General features: G+C 49.5%; 1 protein-coding gene across 21 annotated transcripts in view; it reads right to left on the bottom strand.

The window, feature by feature from the left end:
- Positions 1-7,986: 7,986 nt before the first annotated feature.
- Positions 7,987-22,901, bottom strand: part of EIF4G1 (eukaryotic translation initiation factor 4 gamma 1) — an 81,087-nt gene continuing 66,172 nt past the window's right edge. For all 21 annotated transcript variants that reach the window (XM_082223843.1, XM_082223846.1, XM_082223847.1 and 18 more), the window contains 16 exons: positions 22,518-22,754; positions 21,837-21,941; positions 20,011-20,170; positions 19,064-19,164; positions 18,228-18,330; positions 18,024-18,126; positions 16,125-16,390; positions 15,901-16,016; positions 14,838-15,010; positions 14,570-14,695; positions 14,393-14,474; positions 13,203-13,301; positions 12,901-13,035; positions 11,508-11,589; positions 10,623-10,763; positions 7,987-9,327 (listed from right to left, as the gene is read on the bottom strand). In XM_082223843.1, coding sequence (XP_082079969.1) covers positions 9,146-9,327; positions 10,623-10,763; positions 11,508-11,589; positions 12,901-13,035; positions 13,203-13,301; positions 14,393-14,474; positions 14,570-14,695; positions 14,838-15,010; positions 15,901-16,016; positions 16,125-16,390; positions 18,024-18,126; positions 18,228-18,330; positions 19,064-19,164; positions 20,011-20,170; positions 21,837-21,941; positions 22,518-22,754 — 2,211 coding nt within the window. In that variant the 3' untranslated portion in view covers positions 7,987-9,145. The remainder of the gene's footprint in view (positions 9,328-10,622; positions 10,764-11,507; positions 11,590-12,900; positions 13,036-13,202; positions 13,302-14,392; positions 14,475-14,569; positions 14,696-14,837; positions 15,011-15,900; positions 16,017-16,124; positions 16,391-18,023; positions 18,127-18,227; positions 18,331-19,063; positions 19,165-20,010; positions 20,171-21,836; positions 21,942-22,517; positions 22,755-22,901) is intronic.

Raw genomic sequence — 22,901 nt, 5'->3', positions numbered from 1 at the left:
GGGCTGCCGCACGTGCACAGTCCGTACGGGATGCTGCCGGCACAATAATAATAATAATAGCATTCTGTATGGAGTGCGCACATGTGGGATGCCGCACATGCGCAGTCTGTACGGGCTGCGCCAGCCTGTGTGCCAGAGAGGGTTCCTCTGCCACTGTGCAGAGCCAAAGCCATTTAGGGCTTTAAAGGTCAGCACTAACCCTTTGAATTGTGCTCAGAAACGTACTGGGAGCCAATGTAGGTCTTTCAGGACCGGTGTTATATGGTTAGAACATCAGACTAGGACCTGGGAGGCCAGGGTTCAAAGCTGTACTCAGACATGTAACTCACTGCCTCTCAGCCTAACCCACCTCACAGCTTTGTTGTGGGTATGAAATGAGGGGGACTATTGCGCCTTCTTGAGCTCCTTGGAGAAATATATGAAATAACTAAATAAGTGCATGGGCCAGCCACTACAACCCTGCGAGGTAATCTAGGCTCAGGGTGAGTAGTTGGCACAAGGCAGTAAAGTGGCACATGCAACTCAAAGTAAACAAGTGTATAGCGATGCATATTAGGGCAAAATTTCCTAATTTCGCATATATACTCCTGAGGTCTGAACTACTGGCGACTGACCAGGAATGAGACCTTGCTTCTTAGTGGACAGCTCCATGAAGAAGTCAACTGACTGTGCAGCAGCAAATTCCATACTTGGAAATGTTAGGAAAGGGATTGAAAAGAAAATATGGGGTTGTGGCGCTCCTCTCACTTTTCAGGCCGAGGGAGCCGGTGTTTGTCCACAATGTGGCCAGCATGACTAAACCACTTCTGGCGGAACAGAACACCGTGACGGAAACCAGAGTGCACGGAAACACTGTTTACCTTCCCACCGTAGCTGTACCTATTTATCTACTTGCTTTTGAACTTTTAGGTTCCAGCAGGAGCTGGAACAGAGCAATGGGAGCTCACCCTGTCACACAGATTTGACCCGCCAACCTTCTGATCGGCAAGCCCAAGAGGCTCAGTGGTTTAGACCACAGCACCACCCGCGTCTAGGAAACCACCCACTAACAGTGCTTATTTCTTGTCTGGCGTAAGCTGCAGTTTACTAGCTCTCATCCAGTCCATTACCAAGAGAAGACATTGCTTCAGCTCGCGTGCAGATGCAAGGAAGCAGAGCCATTGCTGACAACGTATTCCAGAACTATGAACGACTCCATGCTGAGGTTTCATGTAGGTGCTAAACAGCATGGGGGATAAGATTGGAGTGGAACCCCATGCTAGAGCCAAACAAAGTTCCCAGGCAACCACCTGAAATTGGAAATCTAAGCAGGATGGGAACCCTACAATGGCACCCCCAGCATAGCTTTGACGCTCTTCAGCCTCGCACATAAAATGATGTTTTGGAATCTCTTATTTCACTCAGAAGCCTATTTGAATGCAACCTTTTTATTTGGCTAATTGCTAGTATGATGTCAATAGGAATGTTGCAACCAAAGAACAGTTAATTTAGGTTTAGGTTATTAATCATTCAAGTTTGCGTTGATTTCCTTGCGTAATCCCATTTTACCTCCTTTCCTCCCCCCGCCCTGGTTTCCCGTTAGGTTAAAAGTGATTCACAGGAACTTTTGTTATGTCCCAACACTCAGTTTCTTGTACCTGGAACTGCTGCTGATGCCAATTATCTTCCTTTGAAGTTCACCTTTGTAACCAATTACCTTCCTTTGAATTTACTTGCGTGCTTTGAAACCCCATCAAAGTTCTTGGAATTCTAAATGAGCCTAATTTATGACTCAAAGACCTGTTGCCATAGCTCTGGGGGCTGAGCCAGCTGTGGGGCATTCCTCTGACGCCTTGCGATGGAAGCTAAATGAGTCATGCACCTTGAGCAGGATTTGGCCCACTGGCTGCTAGTGGCAGGCAACCGAACTGGACACAGCCCAATAAAGTTTCATGGAACTGTAGGGTTGGAAGGGACCCCCAATGGACATCTAGTCCAACCCCCTGCAATGCAGGAATCTCAACTACATCATCTATGACAGATGACCATCCAACCTATGCGTAAAAGCCTCCAATGAAAGAGAGTCCACCACGTCCTGAGGAAGACTGTTCCACTGCTGAATAGCTCTTGCTGTCAGAAAATTTCTTCCTGATGTTTTGTCAGAATCTCCTCCTTTGTAACTTGAGGCCATTGGTTTGAGTTCTGCCCTCCAGAGCTGGAGAAAACAAGCTTGTTCCCTCCTCCATGTGACAGCCCTTGAGATATTTGAAGATGGCTATCCTGTCTCTTTGCAGCCTCCTCTTTTCCAAGCTAAACATATCCAGTTCCTTCAACCATTCCTCATAAGGCTTGGTTTCCAGGCCCTTGATCATCTTGGTCACCCTCCTCTGTACACCTTCCAGCTTGTCAACATTCTTCTTAAATTGGGTTGCTGAGAATGGACACAATATTCCAGATGTAGTCTGACCAAGCCATAACAGACTAGCACTATAACTTCCCTTGATCAAGACACTAACATTGAACAAGACTCCTTGAGTGGTGAGAAATGACTCCCAATAATAATAATAATTTATTATTTGTACCCCTCCCATCTGGCTGGGCTTCCCCAGCCACTCTGGGCGGCTTCCAACAAAGGTAAAAAATACATTAAAATGTCACATATTAAAAACTTCCCTGAACAGGGCTGCCTTCAGATGTCTTCTAAATGTCACGTAGTTGTTTATCTCTTTGACATCTGATGGGAGGGCGTTCCACAGGGCGGGCGCCACTACCGAAAAGGCCCTCTGCCTGGTTCCCTATAGCTTTGCTTCTTGCTGTGAGGGCAATGGGGGCAGTCTGGTGGTCTGCGTGGAAACACCTGTCAGCAGACATCCCCCCCCCGACTCCAAAGGTCCGGGGGGTCAGCAGCATGGATGCCACAATGAAATTGGGCTTGAAACAGGCACTCTGTTGTAGCCAATAAACTAGGTTGTAGGCAGGGGTGGGAGGCAAAGACAATTCTGCTCACATGTGAGGTGAATCTGCACTTCCTGAAACAATACGCAAAGCCAAGTGGCAGCCAGCTTTCAACTTTCACAATTCCCCAAATATTGCAATGCAATTCTCCAAGTAATATGTCCAAAAATGCCTACGTCGGGCAAAGCATACATTAAAAATGTATACATTACCAACAACATACCAAAATGCATTATTATTAGGGGGAATTGCTGGCCAAATTTGTACATTAAGCAGAATCACTTCCAAAAGCATGTACATTAGGAGAAATCTGATTTAAGATGCTGATGAATTCTCATGAGGACTATGAAAAAAGAATTTGCATATCGTGAAAATGTGGAGAACTTAAGGCTGGAGAAATGAGAAATCGAGATTAACAGAATCATCCACCTTTACTTGTGGGATGTGCTTGGTATTAAGAATCTTTGTGTGTGTGCCTAGGACTGTTTAGCCAGTTTGTGAATGTTCCCCAGCCACAAGCCAAAGGAACTTCTAAAGTGCGTCTAAGTTGCATTAAGAACTGGTCCTCTGCTGCTCCCTGGTGGCACCAGGTGCAAACTGCATTCTCACACGAATCTACATGCGCATCTGTGAGAGATGTTGCTAACTGCATATACCCATCATCCCAATGTCATAAAGACATACAGAGGGGAAATGGACTCTTGGCTCTCCTGAGGGAATTCAAACCATGCACCCTTCATCCACACACACACCCCATTTATGCGCAAGAATATCTATGTGCACATTGCAATACCATAGGACTGCAGGAAAGAGAGAACGGGCTTAAGGATAGGGCAGACACTGGATGCGGCAGAGCTGAGCTTCTTCCCAAGATTATGTCATACACCACAAAATAAGCTGCTAGTCCTTATTAAGGCTGTGTATACATGCTTAAATGTGGCAATACCTGACAAAATCAGGATAGCTGTTGGTGCAGATAATGCAAAGGTTGCAGGTTCAATCCCCACAAGGGAGAGCTGCATATTCCAGCACTGCAGCGGGGTGGACTAGATGACCCTCGGGGTCCTTTTCCAGCCCTACAATACCAAAGGCTTCTGATGGGCAAGGACAGGCAGTGTGGCGGCTCCTTGCTCTGCTCCATGGCCAGCTAAAATGATGCAGATGGGCTTAATTTGCCTAATCACTTGCACCAGTGACTCCAGCCTGCCAAGGCTGCACTGAACACCTTTGCTTCCCACTTTGTGTGCATCTAATGAAGCTCTTTCTTATAAAAGCTGAGGCTCAAAAGAGGCTTCAAGGGGCTGCAACTTTCTGACAGCAGCTCACCCATGAGGAATTGCTGCTCTTCTAGTCAGCAGGAATCCGCACAGACAGAATGATGTAAATGTGTTCTAGTAACTGTTAACATGAAGAACTTGCGGTTTGAACCTGCCCCCCCTTTCCTTTTTCCTCATGTGTTATATGACTTTTGAGACTCTGATCCCAAGGGCAAGGCTTGTTCGAAAAGTGAAATTTTTTGAAGCTGCTCTGTCTTCTTTTTGCTAAAATGCTGCAAATAAACAAACTTCCATAAGCGTCAGCCACTGAGCCAGCTGTGAGGTTCTTGCATTAACCTACAAAGCCTGGAACTGCCCCAAAGTACCTTGAGGACAGTAGAGTCCTTATGCTCCACCTCCATCACCCAAATCCTCCAATAATGCACTTCTGGTGGTCCCCGTCCCCCCGCCTCCCCATCTCACCTGTGGTTTGCTTGGCCCTCACCAGGGACTAAGTCTTTAGTGTGGCAGGCCTGGCCCTGTGGAACTCCCTGCCACCAGAAGTTTGGAAGGAACCAGCCTTTCTTCAGGTGCCTTTCGAAAACTATATTGTTTATGGACAGGAGCAACAGGCAGTATTCATTATCTTTTTAACCTATCAGCATTTGCAGATGGTTTAACAATGGCATCGCTGGAGCTATGGTTCTTCTTACCCAGGAGGAGCAAGGTGGGCTGCTTAGTACATTACAAGTCCTTATCATGGGCAGAGAAAGACAGAAAGATCTCCAGCTTAATACATAGGCCTATTTTTAGTTTGTGTAAATACCAGGGAAGACCATTACTCAACGTATTTCAGTAATTACAAGCCCTGCCTGGAGACTTCAGGGAATGAACCCGAAACCGTCTGCATTTAAAGCAGCCTCATGCATTTAGGAAGAATGAAAACCTGAAATGAAACCAGCAAGGAAGCCAGAACTGGAATTCCTAATCTGCTACCACTGCCCCTTTAAGATCTAAGAAGAGGCCAAAGGCTTGTCTAGTCCAGCACCCCATTCCCCAAAGATCTCAACCAGATGACACTGGGAAGCCCCCAAGTAGAAGACCACAGCCCCCTCTCTGCCACCGATATTCCCTAATACACGATAACAATCTTAGATTTGTCAAACCTTTTAGTAAGCTGTCCAAATTTTTACATCTTGTGGGAGAGAGTTCCATAGTTTAACTATAGTCATACCTCGGGTTGAAGTAGCTTCAGGATAAGTAAGGATAAGCTTCGGGATGAGTATTTTTGGGTTGCACGCTGCGGCGACCCGGAAGTAACTGAGCACGTTACCTCCGGGTTTCGCCGCTCGTGCATGCGCAGAAGCGGCAAATCACAACCCGCGGGTGTGGGTTGCGTTCGCTTCTGGATGTGAATGGGGCTCCGGAACGGAACCCGTTCGCATCCAGAGGTGCCACTGTATGTGCTGTGTGAAGCACGTTCTTTTGCCTGGCCTGAATCTCTTCACTCTCCTCCCAGGAAGTGACGTGGATGGTGCTGTGGTCTAAACCACTGGGCCTCTTGGGCTTGCCCATCAGGTTGACAGTTCGAATCCCCGTGACAGGGTGAGCTCCTGCCTCTCTGTTCCAGCTCCTGCCAACCTAGCAGCTTGAAAGCATGCCAGTGCAAGTAAATAGGTACCACTGCGGCGGCAAGGTAAATTGTGTTTCCATGTGCTCTGGTTTCCGTCACGGTGTTCCATTGCGCCAGAAGTGGTTTAGTTATGCTGACCACATGACCCAGAAAGCTGTGGACAAACGCTGGCTCCCTCGGCCTGAAAGCGAGAGGAGCGCCGCAACCCCAATCGCCTTTAACTGGACCTAACCATCCAGGGGTCCTTTACCTTTACTCTCCACTCCCAACTCACAATCGTCTTCAGAGGACAACTCTGGACAGCCTGTTTGCTCTTTTCTTCCTGAACAACAAAAAAAGCCCCCAATATTTCCTTGTGGAGGAACATCCTTCCGCAGCTGTTTCCAAACACTCGTTTTTACTTTGAGTCAGTGGGCAGACCTGTTCCAGTTTCTGCCATTTCTTGTTTTGTCCCCTTCCTGGGGAGCTCGAATGAGCTAGAAGTCAACAGCCCATGGAAATCCCTCCTTGATCCTATCCCTGGTTAAACTAGAATATGCAAATATTATATATATATATATAAAATCTGAGAGGGTGATGTTATTTCTTCTAGCATAAGTTTTCATGGACCACATCCCATGTCACTGGGCATCATCCTTGACTGGAAAGTATCCTGACATATACATTAGTCTTCATGTGCCACAATATTATTTTGTTATCAATAAATAAATATATTGTATGGTTTTATGCATACTGCTTAGAGGTTTTAATTAAGTGGTACATATTTCTTGTTAAATAAATGAGCATGTCCCTGCTCTCTTTCTCCATATTCTGCAGTCTTGAGATGCTACTCTCCAGAATTCTACAATGGTGTCTACCACCTTGTAGTGTCTTGTGAACAGATCAGCTCACAATCTGGTGATATTAAGGGTGCCAGATAATTCTACATCCCATCAGATTTCTGGAGAAGGGTTAACAAGAATTTTTAATTTAGGTACCAGAAGTCATGCAGGGCAAAAATAACCCTCATTTCCTGAGCAAGGGGTTTACTTGGTAAAGTTCCTAACTCTGGCAGTTCTTGCTCATACGCACTTTAAAAATCTTATCTGCCAGGACAAAGTGCAGAAAACTTGCCTTTTGCCCAGAAGAGGGGGTGGCAATGCCTGGAGCAAGTGGGACACTCCGTTCATGATACACCCTCCGGCACTGAAGGTGAAAACAACAGGCATCGCTTTGGGACACACAGCGGTTCAACATTTGCAAAGAAGATCCACAATGCCCCCAACACCACCGTTTCAAGAGAAGAGATGGAAGTTGCAGGAGGAAGCAGCTGTTCTGCCGTCTCCCCCATTCCAGCCCTGGAGAACTGTAGAGCAGGAAACCCTGCGAGTGGCAACACTGGATTGCAGGTCCAGCGTTTGGCTTCTTGGGAATCTCAGTTCATGCAAAGTTTCTGCCTCAGTGTGGAAAACCATGAGGGCTCAGTCACAAGAACAACGCCATGATGCTCTGCCGTTCCCCATCTCCTCCAGCGCCTCAAGGAGTCCATGAATCCTCACCGTTCCACCCACAGCAAACCCCTTTCCCTGCTAACACTGCCCATGCTTAAAAAGCATATTGAGAAATTCCAAACGCTGAATTAAGGATTCAAATTCATTCCTGGGGAAGTGAAGGTGAACCCTAGGCAAGAATTCTGTCACTGGACCACACTCTGCCACCAGATAAATGCAGCCAGCTGTTAAACGCTCCCAACTCCCATCAGCCCAGGCAGCCTGACCAATGATTAGGAGTTGTAGCCCAACATTTTCGGGGAGGGGAGGGGACACAGGTGTATTTTGTGCAGGCTCTCCAGGGCCTCAAGACTGCCTTTTGTCCCCTCTCTTCTCCCAAATCAAATTTCCTGCATTTTACAAAGCCCGCAAGGCAACAAACCCTGGAGAGCCTGCTTGCACACTTCACCCAAAGATTTGCACTAGCCCATCACCAGTGTTTGAAACACCCTCTCCTCGCAATAACCTCTCCCCCCCCTCCCCAGAGCAAATGTTTTCTGCTAAGGAAACTTCCCTGCCCCTTTTCCACAGGGTCAGGTTGGAGCAGGGGCACAGGAACTCTGGGTTCTCTCACTCTCCCGACAAGACCTGCCGAGGCGGGAGGCAGGGACGCGACAGCAGCCAACACGTCACCTTTTTTAAGCAATGTTCTTTTTTTTATTTCCAGTTTACGGTGAAAAGATGCTTTTTTGAACCTTCAATTAAATACTCCATAAAGAAAAAAAGAAAAAGAAAAGAAAAAAGTATTTACAAATTCATGTGACCGATAATTCCGAATCCTCGTTTCATTTTCGCTTTCGTTTTTTTGTTTTGTTTTCTTTCTCGCTCTCTCTCTCTCAATCACAAGAGCAGCTCCTTCTAACCATCCATCGCAGGCGAAGCAGGTCGCAAAACCGTGGCCTCAGTGTGGGCGTGGGGGGGGAGGAGACGTGAGAGGGCCCTCCCAAAGAAGGAAGCCTCCCCCCACCTCAAAACTGAAGAGCTGCAAACACATCACCCACCCCCATATTATTCCCTCTGCCAGCAACTCTCCAGCAGCTCCCAAGCAAGGCGGATGTTTGAAATGATCCCCCCCTTTATTTTAAAAAAGCAACAACATCCGTCAAGAGGCTTTTGTGTTAATTCCAGGCGGTGATCCGAGGGTGCGAGGGGGGGGGCAGTGGGATGGGGGGGCGGATGGGAACAGGAGGGCAAAGTTTGCGGACAGCAGAGTCCTATCCTCTCAAACCTCAAAAGATTTAATAAGTCTATATTTATATTTTATATATATATTTATATAATCTCTCTATATTTCAGCAATAACTGGGGAGGAGGAGGAGGAGATGGGAGGGGGGGAGCAGCAGAGGCATCAGGCTCTCCCAACCCCCAACCCCTTTCCACAGACATGTGTTTCGGGTGCTTTGCACCTGCCAAAGATTCGAGGGAGGGCCCCCGCTCATTAAAATCATCATCCTAGGTGCGCCCCGGGGCAATTGGCCTCGGGAGCTGAGCGGAGCAGCAACACTTACCGCCTCCTTCAGCATCAATTTATTATCGTCAGACACAAACCAATACAGGCTGTTAAAACAGAAACAAAAGAACAAAAAAAAAATCCCAACCAAAAAAAAAAATAATAATAAGGGGGGGAAAGAAGTCCTGTGTGGGAGGAAGGTACGGAGAGCGGCGCCCAGTTCCTGTGTATTCTTAACCCGCCACGCTGCCACCCCCACGGGAGTCCAAGGCTCTGAGGAGGGGTCAGAGCAGGCAGGCAGGCTCCGTCCGTCCATCCGCCCCACCTCCCACAACGTGGGTGCTCAGTTGTTGTCCGACTCGTCCTCCGCTTCGCGCAGCCAAGTGTAGAAGGCTGTAACGGACTTGAGCGCGACTCCCTTCCCTTGCTGTTCGGCCGGGTCTTTGCTCGACTCCCACTTGTAGAAGGCTTCCTCTTTAATCACGTCCTCATCGTACAAGGCATCAAAGAACATTCGGAGCAGATCTGGAAGCGGCAGGAGAGAGGGTGGGGGAAGGAGAGTCAAATAAAGCAGGGAGAAAAATGCAGGTCGCCAGCCGACTCGACTCGCCCCTCTTACGACCAAGCATACTTCAGAAGTGTGCATGCACACGAATGCTCATACCAAGAACTAACTTAGTTGGTCTTTAAGGTGCTACTGGAAGGATTTTTTTTATTTTGACCAACATCATATCATTGATTCCTCTCTACTCCTACGGGCAGGATCCATCCAGGAGGCACAAGAAAGCACTCCTCACCAGCCCCCCATCTCGCTGCTCCTCAAACTTGGGTCTCCACTTGTTTTTGGATGACAAATTCCACTGCCAGTTCCCTAGCTAGCAGCGATAATGGCAATTTTAGTCCAAAAACAGCTGGAGACCCAAGTTTGAGAAACACTGCTGTAACTGGCTGAGCCCAAGTTCTATTATCTATGATCAAGGGAACCAGAGAATTGTAGAGTAATCCAACCCCCTAAAATGCAGGAATCTTTTGCTCAATGTGGGGCTCGAACCCACAACCCTGAAATTGAGAGTCTCATGCTCTACCGACTGAGCTACCCCAGCTATAAGCTCAGAGCATCTGTGTTACATGCTGGACGTTCTGAGCTCTATCCCTGGCATCTCCCCGTGGAGCTGAAAGATGCTCCCAGTGGTGACAAGGCTGAGTCAGATGAGCCAGTGGTCTGACTCCGTGTAAGGCAGTGCCCTAGATGATGAAAGGAAGAACAATGCCTCTATCCACTGATATCAGCCACTGGTAACAGATGATCCTCCATGAATCTGCCTGACCCTCTTTTTAAATCAATCCAATAGAGAGGGAGTGAATGTCACAGTTTAACTATGCTCTGTGTGACAAAGTACTTTGTCTATCCCGAACAGTCCCATGTTTATCTTTCTCGGATAACTGTGGATATTACACCATGTTGTCATCCCCCACCCCACCCCCTCTTATTTGCCATTTTTCTGAACTGAAAAGCCCCCAAATGTTACAATTTTTGCTCATGGGGGAGTTCCTTCAGCCATTTTGACTGCGCTTTCCCTGAACCTATTGCACCTCTTGCCTCTCTTGATTTTACAGCAGTGTTTCCCAAACATGGGTCTCCAGCTGTTTTCTGACTACAACTCCATAGCTAGCAGGACTAGTGGTCATGGAAGATGGGAATTGCAGTCCAAAACAGCTGAAGACCCAAGCTTGGGAAACACTGATGTACAGGCAGGTCATCTCTATTGCGGCTTGGGCGTACAAGGCTAGGGGGTCGCCTTTCCAGGCAAAACACTCACTTGCTGGCTGGTCCAGCTTTACCACAAGGGCCTGTAAAGCATAGAGGGCCTGCAGCTCCTTATTTTCATCGCTCAGGTATTTCTGCAGCAGTTTGGCTCGGCTCTTGATCACGGGACTGTCCATCCGGTAAGGATTCTCGACTGCAGCGGAAGGAAGAGGGGAGGGGGGCAGGGAAGAAGGATGTTCAGAGTTAAGGATGTTGTGCAAAGACTCACTGCACCCCTAAAACAGCCAATAAGAGCCTCCTGGTCCCCTGCCTGTTGCCTCATCCGAATCCTAGAGGGTAGTTTACTCCAAGGTGGAGTTGGCCTCTGCCACAGGTCCCATTCCTCAGAAGACATCCCAGTGGCGGCCACCAAGCTCCCCCAAATAAGGAAATGGAAGGAAGGAAGATTGAATACCTGCCCTTAATCCTAAAGCCTCAGGGTGGGTTACAACAAGGTAAATAAAACAGATTAAATCCCAAATAAACTAGACTGGGAGGGGAGGAGTCTATAAAAACAGACAAACCACCAGGCCTGAATGTAATAAACAATGCTCCTATTTATCCACTGTAATCAACTAATGAGAGCTAGAAAGCTGAACAACGCCCACCACGCACGGCCTGCTCCCTGTTTGATAGGTTGTTTTCACTTGGTTTTTGTGTTTCCACACAGGTGTCACAAACGAGTTCACAGAGAAACCTTGCAATGTTGTGGGGCTGTTTTTTTGGTTTGGCAGGTCACTTACAATGGTGGGCCAAAGGCATTTTTAGGCTCTGCTCTCATCTGAGACATCAGCCCCCAGACCCAGCTCACAGGAGAGACACCCACTTCCCACTAAACCGCCACACAAATACGCAGCCACCCCCCACCCTGCCATTCCAGGCTTGCACCAATGCTTACAGACAACAGCGGAATGGCATGCCGACGTCATCAGGGCTCTGACAAACATATTGGATGAGACTTGCTGCTCACTCAGGTTTGCCTGGTGGGAAAGAAGAGGCCATGAATCAGAGGTTGGAAGCGCTTGCAGTTGCCAACCTAAGTTCAGAGGTACCTCGGGTTAAGTACTTAATTCATTCCGGAGGTCCATTCTTAACCTGAAACTGTTCTTAACCTGAAGCACCACTTTAGCTAATGGGGCCTCCTGCTGCCGCCGCGCCGCCGGAGCACAATTTCTGTTCTCACCCTGAAGAAAGGACTTAACCCGAGGTACTATTTCTGGGTTAGCGGAGTCTGTAACCTGAAGCGTATGTAACCCGAAGTGCCACTGTATCTGGGAATCCACTTAAAAAACATCCATACCAACCACACACGGAGCCTGAACTCCATCTGCAGATTTTCCCTCCTGACTGAAGCTGCTCCTTGTATGTGCCAGCAAGGGAGCCAACCCCACAGAGGCCTGACAGTTTAGCGATATACCCAGATTTCCCCAACCACCATCTAATCAATAAAGGGGGACGGGGAGGCAGCAATCCCATTCTCCGAGCAAACTCCTAGAGAAGAGGGACAAAGCTTCCTAAGAATATAAAACGGTGTGCTTCACGGAGCATCTGATGGCACGCTCAGTTCAAAGAAGCTGCTGTCAAGTCCTAAGTGGAATGGACTTTTATGACTGTGGGGCACAACTCTCCAGACAAGTCAGGAGTAGCTTGGAAGCAAGACTCCCAGTTCAGGAAGCTGCAACGTCCAGTGTGGTGGAGCGGCTAGTGTGTCAGACTAAGGGGCTGAGAAACCAGGGTTCAAATCTCCACTTGGCCATGAAGCTCACTGGGGGGCCTGAGGCCAATCACTGCCTCTCAGCCTAACCCAGCTCACAGGGTTGTTGTGGGGATTAAATGGGGGGGGGACCACCTTGAGCTCCTTGGGAGAAAAAAGTGGGATATAAAATGCAATAAAAGTGGGAGTGGGGGATCCACTCGGCAGGCCTCTTTTCTCCAGGGATTCCTATTAAGAACCTAAGAAGAGTCTGGCCCCTCTAGTCAAACATCCTTTCCTCAGCATAGCCAATCAGATGCCCATGGGAAGCCCAGAAGCAGGACCTGACAGCAACAGCACTCTCCCCAATAACTGACATGCAGAGGCATACAGCCTGCAACACAAGAGGGAGACCACAGCCACTGTGGTTAGGAGACGCCAACAGCCTTGTGCACCATGGATTTGTCTGGGCCCTTTTCCAAACCATCCAAGTTGCTGAAAGAACTTGCCCCTCCAATTATCTCCTCTTCCTCCTGGTACCTCCCAGTCCCACCTCCCACGCTCATCTGCACAGCAGCACTCGCCCTTCCCAACTCACCTCAATCCAGTCATATATTCTTTGGTTATTTGCATTTTCTTTCAATAATTTGTCTAGCTGCTTGCACAGCTCTTCCGACGTGAGCTCCTTGCGGCTGGGTGCGTCAGAGTTGTCACCCATTGTGTACTCCACTTTCTGAGGAGGAGAGAAATGGGGAGGCGAGAGTCAGGGCCAGAGGCAATGGCAATGGCAAAAGCAGGCATCCCGCTGCCTCTGCGGAGGATGCTTTGTGGGGTCAAGCCGAAGCCCCTTCCAGCTCCAGGAGCTGCCCCAACCTCCCCCACAAAGCTCATTGTGCTCACCTGCTCTGTGATGAACTTATTGACATCCTGGTCCTCGGGCAGGAATTCCTTCCAGCTAAGGCCACCTTCTCTCCACAGAGTCCCTGCCTTCTTGTGGCTCTACAGGGGAACAGGGACCACCTTAGGAACATTTCATCCAAGACACTTGAAAGCCCGGCTTCACCACTACGTCTACCCTCAATAGGGAGCTATTATTGTTTATAAAATTTGTATACCGCCCTATACCTTCAGGTGCCTGGGTGGTCACAACGTAAATTCACAATATAAAAACACAAAACAAGAAGAACCCCTCCAGCTTGTGCTTGCCATACATGGGTTTTTTTAGATGCATAATTATAACAATACAAGCGCACCTCCAGGGGTGATATGAAACTGCTCCGTTAGCAGCACCGAAGTGACCTCCCCAGGGCGCAAGACTGGGCAGTGTGCATGGAGGTTCTGGCAAGACCCCCATTCTCAGCCTCAAGCAAAGAAGAAACCACTCATTAACACATCCCTTCCAAAAGGCTGATTCAGCAATTCAATAGACATGCCAACGAACAGGAAGGAACTAATTAAAGGGGTAGCAGTTACTTAAACAAGCAAAGCCAAAGGAGGGCTGGGTGCTGCTTTGTGGTGCCTCTATCTAAAGTCATCCTGGATCTTTTTTTTTTACTTTGAAATGCTTGTTGATGTTGGAACTCTAATTGCAATTAACTACTTGATTCCCACAAACCCTTGAGTGTGTGTGTGTGTGTGTGTGTGTGTGTGATAGCAAACTACTCCTTGTGGGTGGCTATTTTTTGCACCTAAAAAATACATGATGTGCAAGTTTTCCTCTGGCCACATTTGGAAGTGAGTGTGAAGAGGAGAAGAAACAGAGGAGGCAAATTCCCTTAGCTCCAGCAGACCAGTCGCCTGCTTTTTGCTTGGCTGAGAGGCAAAGTGTCTCCATCACTCAGACCCAGAGCAGAGACCCCCACGGAATTTCTGCATCTTTGCCTTCAAGGCAACAGGAGCCAATTGCTCCAGTCCACAGCTGAGCTCCCCTGATCATGGTGGGAGACGGAATTAGCTTGTTTTTCCGTAAACAAGCAGAACCAAACATGGAAAGGCACCAATAACATTTTACGGCTGCTCACCAATCACAACATGCACTCCCTGAGGACCAACGGACAAGGTTAACCAGGGCATGAAGGAGAGCAACTTACCATCCCTTTGCAAAGCAGGCCCAGGATCTCCAGCAGCAGAGTCGTGGCCTTGCCAATAGGTACCAAAGGCTTGGCAATCTCCCTGAAAAGACCACAGGAAGGTCATTCACTGGTGGGGGGAGAGGAAAAGAGAGGAAAGCCCATGGGGAGGGAAGGAAAGATGCTCCAGCTCCTCACCTGAACAGCTCCTCCATGGGGATGCCACCTTCTCTCAGAATGGGAGTTATGATCTCTGCCAGGTACAGCCATATGTGTGGGATATCAATCTCCATGTCTTCACCAATCTCCAGGATCTCATGCAGCCTAGGGGTGGAAAAGGGAGGGAGGGGGCAGTCAGTGTGTGCAAAGGACCGAGACAGGATAGTGCAGCTGTCAGAGACCACCTTTGCGTTGTGCATGCCCGACCCCCCCCCCTCAGAAAAAAACCATAGCGGGGCTCCATTACCCTTTGTAGTACTGTTCCTTGGAGAGAATGCCTCCTTTGACCAAGTGGTAGAGCAGCAGCCCCATGTGCTCGCGGGCAATCGTGCTCCGCTCCAGCGTGGACTCGATTCCGTTCCGCACAAAGATGTAGAGCTGGGAGGGGCAGTTCAGTTCCTGGACACACTGCTGAGCCTCCTGCAAGAAGCGGGCAGAGAAGGGGGAGAGCTTAGCGCAAACATCTCATAGCAAAGGCTGCACCTTGGGCTGGTGAGATCAGGCCCAAGCCCACCCTGTTGCAGGGAGGAATCCAAGGACCTGTTAAGAGAGTTTCGGCTCATGCAGTATTTCAGGGCAACACCCCAAAACAGGAGCCGCTCTCCTTAAGAGAATGTCATGCAGAATACTGCTCCTTTGATTGAAGCGCGTGCTTATTGCAGTGATATATTACTACGCCCTTAGCTCTCCCTCTCCATCTGCCCTAATTTTACCCATGGGCTATGCTGGACTAGTAAAACACCCTCAGCCTATGATAGCTCAGTGAGCTTCATGATAAGCAGCATTTCAACCCAAGCTTCCCTTGGTCCAAGACTGACCCCCTCCAACGAACCAATCCCTTAACTTGTGAATCTGAACAGGCCCTTCCAGGGGCCTCTCTGTTAACAGGAGGCATCAATGCAGCCTGTTAGGCCCAGTGGACGGTGCTCAGCACTCCCTTCTGCCATGGCTGTGCATCCATGTTGCCCTCCAAGCATCAATGAACCACTGGTAAGCTTCCAGGAGTTAATGCGGGGGGCACAGCAGCAGTTTTGGAATTGAAAAGGCAAATGATTTGCCACCTGAAAGTTCTTTAATCTGCTATGCTTCCTATCTAAGAAAATTGCTCAATAGACAAGACTCTTAGCAGCTGAGCAGGGATTCCAACCTGCTCTTCAGAATCCTCCCCCCCCCCATCCTAGTGCCAAACCACAAACCCATATTTATCTACTGCCCTCTCATAAAATGTCAAGTATAATATCCATGTCCTGCATCCTATTCCGCAGTTTCCATTAAATGCCCTGCTCCTGCCACTTCTCTGCAGCACAAACCTTCATGTCGTTGATGTGCAGGTATTCCTCAGTGATGGCCTTTGCTTTCTTCTCCAGCTCCTCCTCGGACAAGGCAGGCTTGGCGGGGGGCTCGGGGGCCACTGGCTCACGCTTTGCTGCAAAGACGGAGGGAGCGAGAGGTCAGCACTGGCCCTGGACCAAATGGGAAAGCGGCGGGGGGAGGCCACCGCCTACTAAACCCCGCACACCTTCCCGCCACTCACCAGGTTCCCTGCTTCGGTCCCGCTCCTCAGTCATGCTGGCCACTTTGCGCACTGTCTCGAGGACCCCTTGCCGCTCTCGTTCTCGCTCCCGGCTCCTGTCATCCATCTCCTTGCTGAAGCTACGCTTGGTGACAGGGGTCCTGTTCCGGTCCGACCGCTCCGGCCTCTCTGACCGCTCGAGGCGATCGCCCCTCTCTGGCCGCTCACGCTCCAAGCGTTCCCCGCGTTCACCGCCCTTTTCTGAGCGGTCGCGGCTACTGCTGCTTCTGCAAGGAGACCACGCAAGAGTTCAGGTGAAACTGCACTGAATGCCAGACAAACACTTGCCGGGCGGCTGGGGTCTCACTCAGGACCAGCACAGAAGGAAAAACAGAAAGATGGGAAGGGAAGAAAAGGGCAAAGTTCTGTAATACCCTCCCTCAACCTAGTGCCCTCGTGATGGAGTGGATTAAAAGTTCCAGCTAGCACAGCTGGAAATTGCAGGTTGTAGCAGCTGGAGGGCAGCAGGTTAGGGAAGGCTGCCCTATGCTGACTATTGGTCTAATCCAGCCTGGTTCTGCCTACTCAAGAGGTCTTAGGTAGAAGCTCTTGCCAGGCCTATGATTCTCTGGAAACCAAGCCTGATGAGGAATGGATGAAGGAGCTGGCCATGCTTAGCTTGGAAAAGAGGGGACTGGGAGGAGATACGATATCAGGTATCTCAAGGGCTGTCACATGGAAGAGGGAACAAGCTTGTTTTCTCTTGCTCCGGAGGGTAGGACTTGCACCAATGGTTTCAAGTTACAAGAAAGGAGATTCCGACTAAACATCAGGAGGAAGTTTCTGACAGTAAGAGCTGTTGAACTCTTACTGGACTCCATTGGGAGGCTGTGGATCTCCTTCCTTGGAGGTTTTTAAGCAGAGGTTGGATGGCCATTTGTCATGACTGCTTTAGTTGAGATTTCTGCCTTGCAGGGGGTTGGATTAAATGACTCTTGGGGTTCCTCCCAACTCTATGATTCTTTAACCAGAAATGGGCAGAGTTGAGCCTGTGACCCTCTGTTTGGAGAGCACTCTAGCAGATTTATGGTCCTTCCCATAATGCCATCAATGTGTCCCAAGACTACAAAGGAAGGATGGGGAGTCTGTGGCCCTTCAGGCATTGTTGGGCTACAACTCCCATCATCCCTGACCACTGGCACTGCTGGCGGCAGAGGGTGATGAGGCAAGTGGCAGAGAGGCTGGAAGGTTGCAGGAAGAAACCTCCACATCAATTTCTATCTTGCTTCCCTGCATTCTCTCTGGATGCTCAAGTGTCCCATGTAGTTCCAAATTACATAAAATGGGGAGGCAGGAGGGAAAGTCAGAATAAAGTACATGTATCAAACTACGCAAACTTATTAGAATACTTGTATTCAAGTTGCAAGATGGGGATTTATTCCCCCATTCTGATCTACAGTGGTACCTCAGGTTAAGTACTTAATTCATTCTGGAGGTCCGTTCTTAACCTGAAACTGTTCTTAATCTGAAGCACCACTTTAGCTAATGGGGCCTTCTGCTGCGCCACCGGAGCACAATTTCTGTTCTCATCCTGAAGCAAAGTTCTTAACCCGAGGTACTATTTCTTGGTTAGCAGAGTCTGTAACCTGAAGCGTCTGTAACCTGAAGCGTATGTAACCCAAGGTACCACTGTATCTGTTTTTGGTATTCCTACCCAACATCTGCAGCCAGCCATGCCCTATTCGCACGTGAGGAGGTTTAGGAGCTCATGCGTTGGCAAAAGCCAAATACTTTCCTCCCCTTGAGCAAATGCAAAATCCAAAAATGCACCTAAGGTGCTTGGAACAGCAGGATGGACCTGGCAGGCCTGAGGAGCAAGAGTGGGGGGGGGATCTAAGTAAGAGTGGGAATGAGACGGACCTTTGCACCACACGCCGCACATCCTGGCTCTCTGCAGAAGCAGACTGCTGTAAGGCTGAGAAGCGATTCAAGGTACTTGTGGCTGGCCGGTTGGAGTCAGGCGCTGGGCAAAGAAAGGATAGGTAAGACGGCGGGTTAGAGGACCAGGGAGCTGCAAAAGAACCACTCACTTTGCAAACCCTTCGTTGTGCCAGCAGCACTTACCTGGTTCGGCAGGCTTGGCACCCGAACCACCACTGCTGCCCTTCCCCCAGCTCAGACGCCCGCCGGGTGCAAAAAGCTGGTTGCTGGAGTCGATTGAACCTGGCTGGGAGGCGGCAAGGAGAGAGGAGGAGGCAATTCATTCACCATCAGAGGCAGCCAAAGAAGCACCCAACCCATCTACTTAACAATGACAGAATGCTTTCTGAATTGCCCGACCCCTACTAGATGTCTGCCCCCATATGTATTCCTCCTTCCCTATCCCTCCATGTCAACAATAGCGCCATCAACCACCCCAGAAGTCATAAAAAAAACCTCAAATTTGCAGGGATAAACAAGGTGCTTCCATACAAAGTTAGTTAGTACAGGCTTGTAAATCAGCCCACAAATGCCACTAGCCTGATGCGGGGCTGGTAGGAGAGGTACAGGATTCCACCCCACATCTGGTAACCTGTTTGCTTTCTATGCCAGATATAGTGCACAACAATCTGCTGCTCCTCAGCCAGCCAGTCCACCCACTCATGTGTGCAATTCTATGTGCTTGCCTGCATTCAATCCTTTGTTGCCCAGAGCTTAAATACAGTCTTCCCCCAACCTGCTGCCCTACAGATATTTTAGACTATGATTCCCATCAGCCCTAGAGAGGGACACAGATCAAGCACATGAACTGAGCTGACACAGGCAGGTAGCCTTATCCCAAGTGGGTTTTTAAAATTCTCTCGTCTTTCGCAACCAATAGAAACTGTCGCTTTAAATTGAGAAAGGCCACAATTCCCTAATGCACAAAAAACAAGCACCCTCCCCTACCCCAAAAAACCCACTCCAGCCCAGCAGCTTACCTTGGTGATTTTTGTTAACCTACTGGTGTCAATCGGCCTGTTGCCCTTGCTGATGGGGACGGTGTTCCAGCCGTCATCCGAAACTTGGCTGCCCCGCCCACCTGCAGAGACAGCCGAGTCAAGGTCTATCATTTGCAACAGCCTATCCGTGGCAAACTAGCTGTGAATGCGTACACATGTCTACTGTTCCTATTGGAACAAGAGAGCCTATCAAAGGCCAGAAAGGTGTGGCAGCTTGGGGCTGGCTAAGAAAAAAAGAGAAAAAAGTCTGGCAGGATCAGCCCAAAAGCCTATTCAGTTCAGCAAGGACTGTTACACCGAGGATGGAACAAGCTTGTTTTCTCCTGATCTGGAGGGCAGGACTCAAGCCAATGGCTTCACGTTACAAGAAAGGAGATTCCAACTAAACACCAGCAAGAACTTTCTGACAGCAAGAGCTGTTTGACAGTGGAATGGTTTCCCTTGGGAGGTGGTGGGCAGAGGTTGGATGGGCAACTGTCACGGATGCTGTAGTTGTTGAGATTCCTGCATTGCAGGGGGGGTTGGACTAGATGACCTTTGGGTTCCCTTCAAAACTCCATGATTCTATGATGTTCAGTAGCATATTGCTTCTAAACTGGGAAGCTCTGTTTAACCACCACCATGGATCCGAAGTCCATAAATTTTGTTATTTCATCTTTTTGTACACCACTCTGACTTTTCTTTTTCCAATCAAGTGGTGTATAAATTTTATGAAAATGAATAAAATTAATAATTTCGCCTAATTTTTAAGGACGAGCTATGCCAGGAGCACATCTTTTGGTGGTGCCCGGCTGCTTCACGCACATAGACACACAATTAACTTGGGGCGTCCCAAAGCTGCTCTCTCTTCCAGGGGCATTAAAAGCGGGTGGCCTCCACAAGGCAGCAATGGATCCAGAAACTGGGAAGGCAACCAACCCACCCACCTGCGGACGATGGGCCTGGAGGCCCTCTCCTCTTATCTGATCCCTTGGACATCAGCTGCTGAACTTTGATGTGTTCACGGTGCTCCTCCATCTCAGCTTCTTTGTGGATCTGGTCAATGGTCTTGGGGCCCTGGTCCCCTCTCCTTGGCACCCAACTGTTCTGCAAGAGGCAAAGAGGAAAGCAAGGGGAGAGGTTACAGCACCCAGAACGCTTGGGAGGAGAGAGAGACAGTCAGCACCAGCTTCTCTGTTGGTCTAGCCAGGACCAGCCTCTGGGCTTAGGTTCCCTTCCAGAGCCAACAGCACCAGCGGCCAGTCCACCTGGTCGCTGTTCTTGCAACTGACCTCTAAACATACACCCTTTGTTCTTCCCTCCAACATCTCTTAATCTGGCCAGATGAAGGTGTTGTTAAAAACCACAGCCTCCATCATCTCCAGCCAGCGGGAGTGATGGCACTTGGCAGTCCCAGCAACATTGTAAGAAGACAAGAAGATGCCTTTTACAAAGTCAGACCATCAAGCTCCGGGGGCCTTCTGGCGGTTCCCTCCCTGTGAGAAGTGAGGTTACAGGGAACCAGGCAGAGGGCCTTCTCGGTAGTGGCGCCCGCCCTGTGGAACGCCCTCTCACCAGATGTCAAGGGGATAAACAACTACACAAATTTTAGAAGACATCTGAAAGCAGTGCTGTATCGGGAAGTTTTTAATGTTTGAGGCTTTATTTTAATGTTTTGTTGGGAGATGGCTGGGACAACCAAATCAGATGGGCAGTGGCATAATCACGATGATGATGATGATGATGCAGCAGCTCAGGGTTGTCTACGCAGACTTGCAGATGCTCCTCATGGTTTCAGGCAGGGAATCTTTCCCAGTTCTACTTGGGGATGCCAGCAATTGACCTTGGGACCTTCTGCTTTCAAAGCACATTGCTCTACCAACTAAGCGATAGCACCACCCCAAACATCTGGGGAAGGCTGCCCTGTTTCTCACGTGTTATGTCTCTGAAGATCTATGCCTGACAAGGGCAGCTCTATTTCAAACCTCTGGAAAGAGCACTTGTCCAGTAATTGCAGCAAGAGAGAATGGAACGGAAGCGAGTCCTGAGCTATCCAGGCATCAAAGTATTGTTTGGCAGGAGGCCCATGCAAGGGGAATGCTCAGCAGCCCAACATGCAAGGGGGGCTTTTCGTGTGACCCCTTCCAAGCAGGCAGCCCTTCCCCTTGCAACAGTTGAGAGCCCCTGCAGCACTTCCAATAGCCTGTCCCCTCACCCCTATAGCTTCTGTAATTCACATGCTGGAAGCAAAGCAGCCATTTGTGTGTGACACTTGGAGCTGCAATCTTAAGGCCGCTGGGTGTGAGTCAGGATTAGAGAATCTGTGACCCTCCAGGCATTGTTGGACTCCCAACTCCCAAGCCAGCATAGTCAATGGCCAGGTATAATGGGAGTCCAACAATGCCTGAACACAGGCGAGCAGCTCCTGGGCAGCACCTTCTTCCGGGGTGCAATTGAGCACATAGCACCCTTTGGTGTAGAAAAGGGCCAGCGCTGGAAACCTCCCTTCACCAAACACAGCTGCTTGCAGTATTGTCAGCCCATTGCCTAAGCCGCACAAGCCAAGGGCTGCAGGCTGCAACAGTGTCTAAGGCGCTGGGGGAGAGAGAAGTGTGTGTTGGCTCGTGCTGCCATCGTTCCCACTCAGGTTGCCCTGGGATGGAAAGGCGGGTCTTGCACCTTACCCGGAGTCAGGCCGGCCTATCCCAGGAAGGGGGCAGGGCTCTCATCTAGCCCGGAGGGGGCCATAAGGGAACAACAGTCTGCACCTTACCCGTCTGAGGTCAATCACATCCTGCAGCATGAAGCGGATACGTGAGGACGTTTTCTTCTCCTTGATTATCTTCTCCATCTGGTTGAAGTACTGATCCATCCGAGGCTGGGTGGGGAAGAGGAGAAAAGGAGAGAAGTGACGACGAACGAACAGAGACAGCAATGTGCCTACGTGCTGTGGGAGGGATGGGAGCAACCAAGGCAAGATGTTCTCCTTGAGGGCTTCCAACTCATGGTGGAAGGTGAGGTTCAAGAAAGGAAACAAGCAGCCACTGTACAAGTTCCCTGTTGAAGCCAGGGCTGGGGTAGCACGGTTCCTTGAATGTTTGTGGGCTGGGGAGAAGAGACATATTTTCCTCAGCCCATCTGTCTGGCCTCTGTCTGTCTGGGAAATATCTAGTCCTGGGCACAGCTCTCTCCACCCTGCAAAGTAGCTTGGCTGGGGGAGGCTGCTCCCTCGAAACTCTCCAAAGCTGGCACCAAAGCATGGAGACAGAACCCTGTAGGCTCTAAGCAAGAGCTGTAAAGCCAGCATCTCAACAGGGGAAGGCCAGGGGAGAAGCAGCAGCAGAGAAACCACTCTGCTGGTGCCCAACATGAAGCGAAAGGGCAGTGCAATCTGGGATGTGTATTCTTGTGTGCTATGAAAAGCTGCATTTCTGAACACTGGGCAAGTCCATACCTTGGCCTTTTCAAAGTCCAGGTCCTTGCCAATGGTGGTGAGCAGCCGGCATAAGCACTCGAGCGATTCCTCGTCGTGGTTCTTGAGCAGCTTCACCACACAGTCATGCATGATGGCTTCGGTCAACATCTTTAGCTTAAAGAGCTCCCCGATGAACTTGATGTTGCCCAGGGAGCGCCGGCGGGCCTTGTCCCGGGCGTCATCCAGCTCCTCCTTCAGACGAGCCCTCTCCTCGGGCTGCGGACGGAACAGGGGTAGAGGTCAGGAGGATCCGAGAGCTGAACTTGATTACCTCTATCTCTGTATTTGTGCATACGTATTTCACAGTTGTTACTTCCATAAATCACTGGAACCCAGGGGTGGGGAACCTTTTTCTCATACACA

The sequence above is a fragment of the Podarcis vaucheri genome (assembly GCF_965113315.1).
Source record: "Podarcis vaucheri genome assembly, chromosome: 5".
Taxonomy (NCBI): Eukaryota; Metazoa; Chordata; class Lepidosauria; order Squamata; family Lacertidae; genus Podarcis; species Podarcis vaucheri.
The sequence above is the reverse complement of the archived record's forward strand: the minus strand, read 5'-3'. Positions and strand labels throughout refer to the sequence as shown.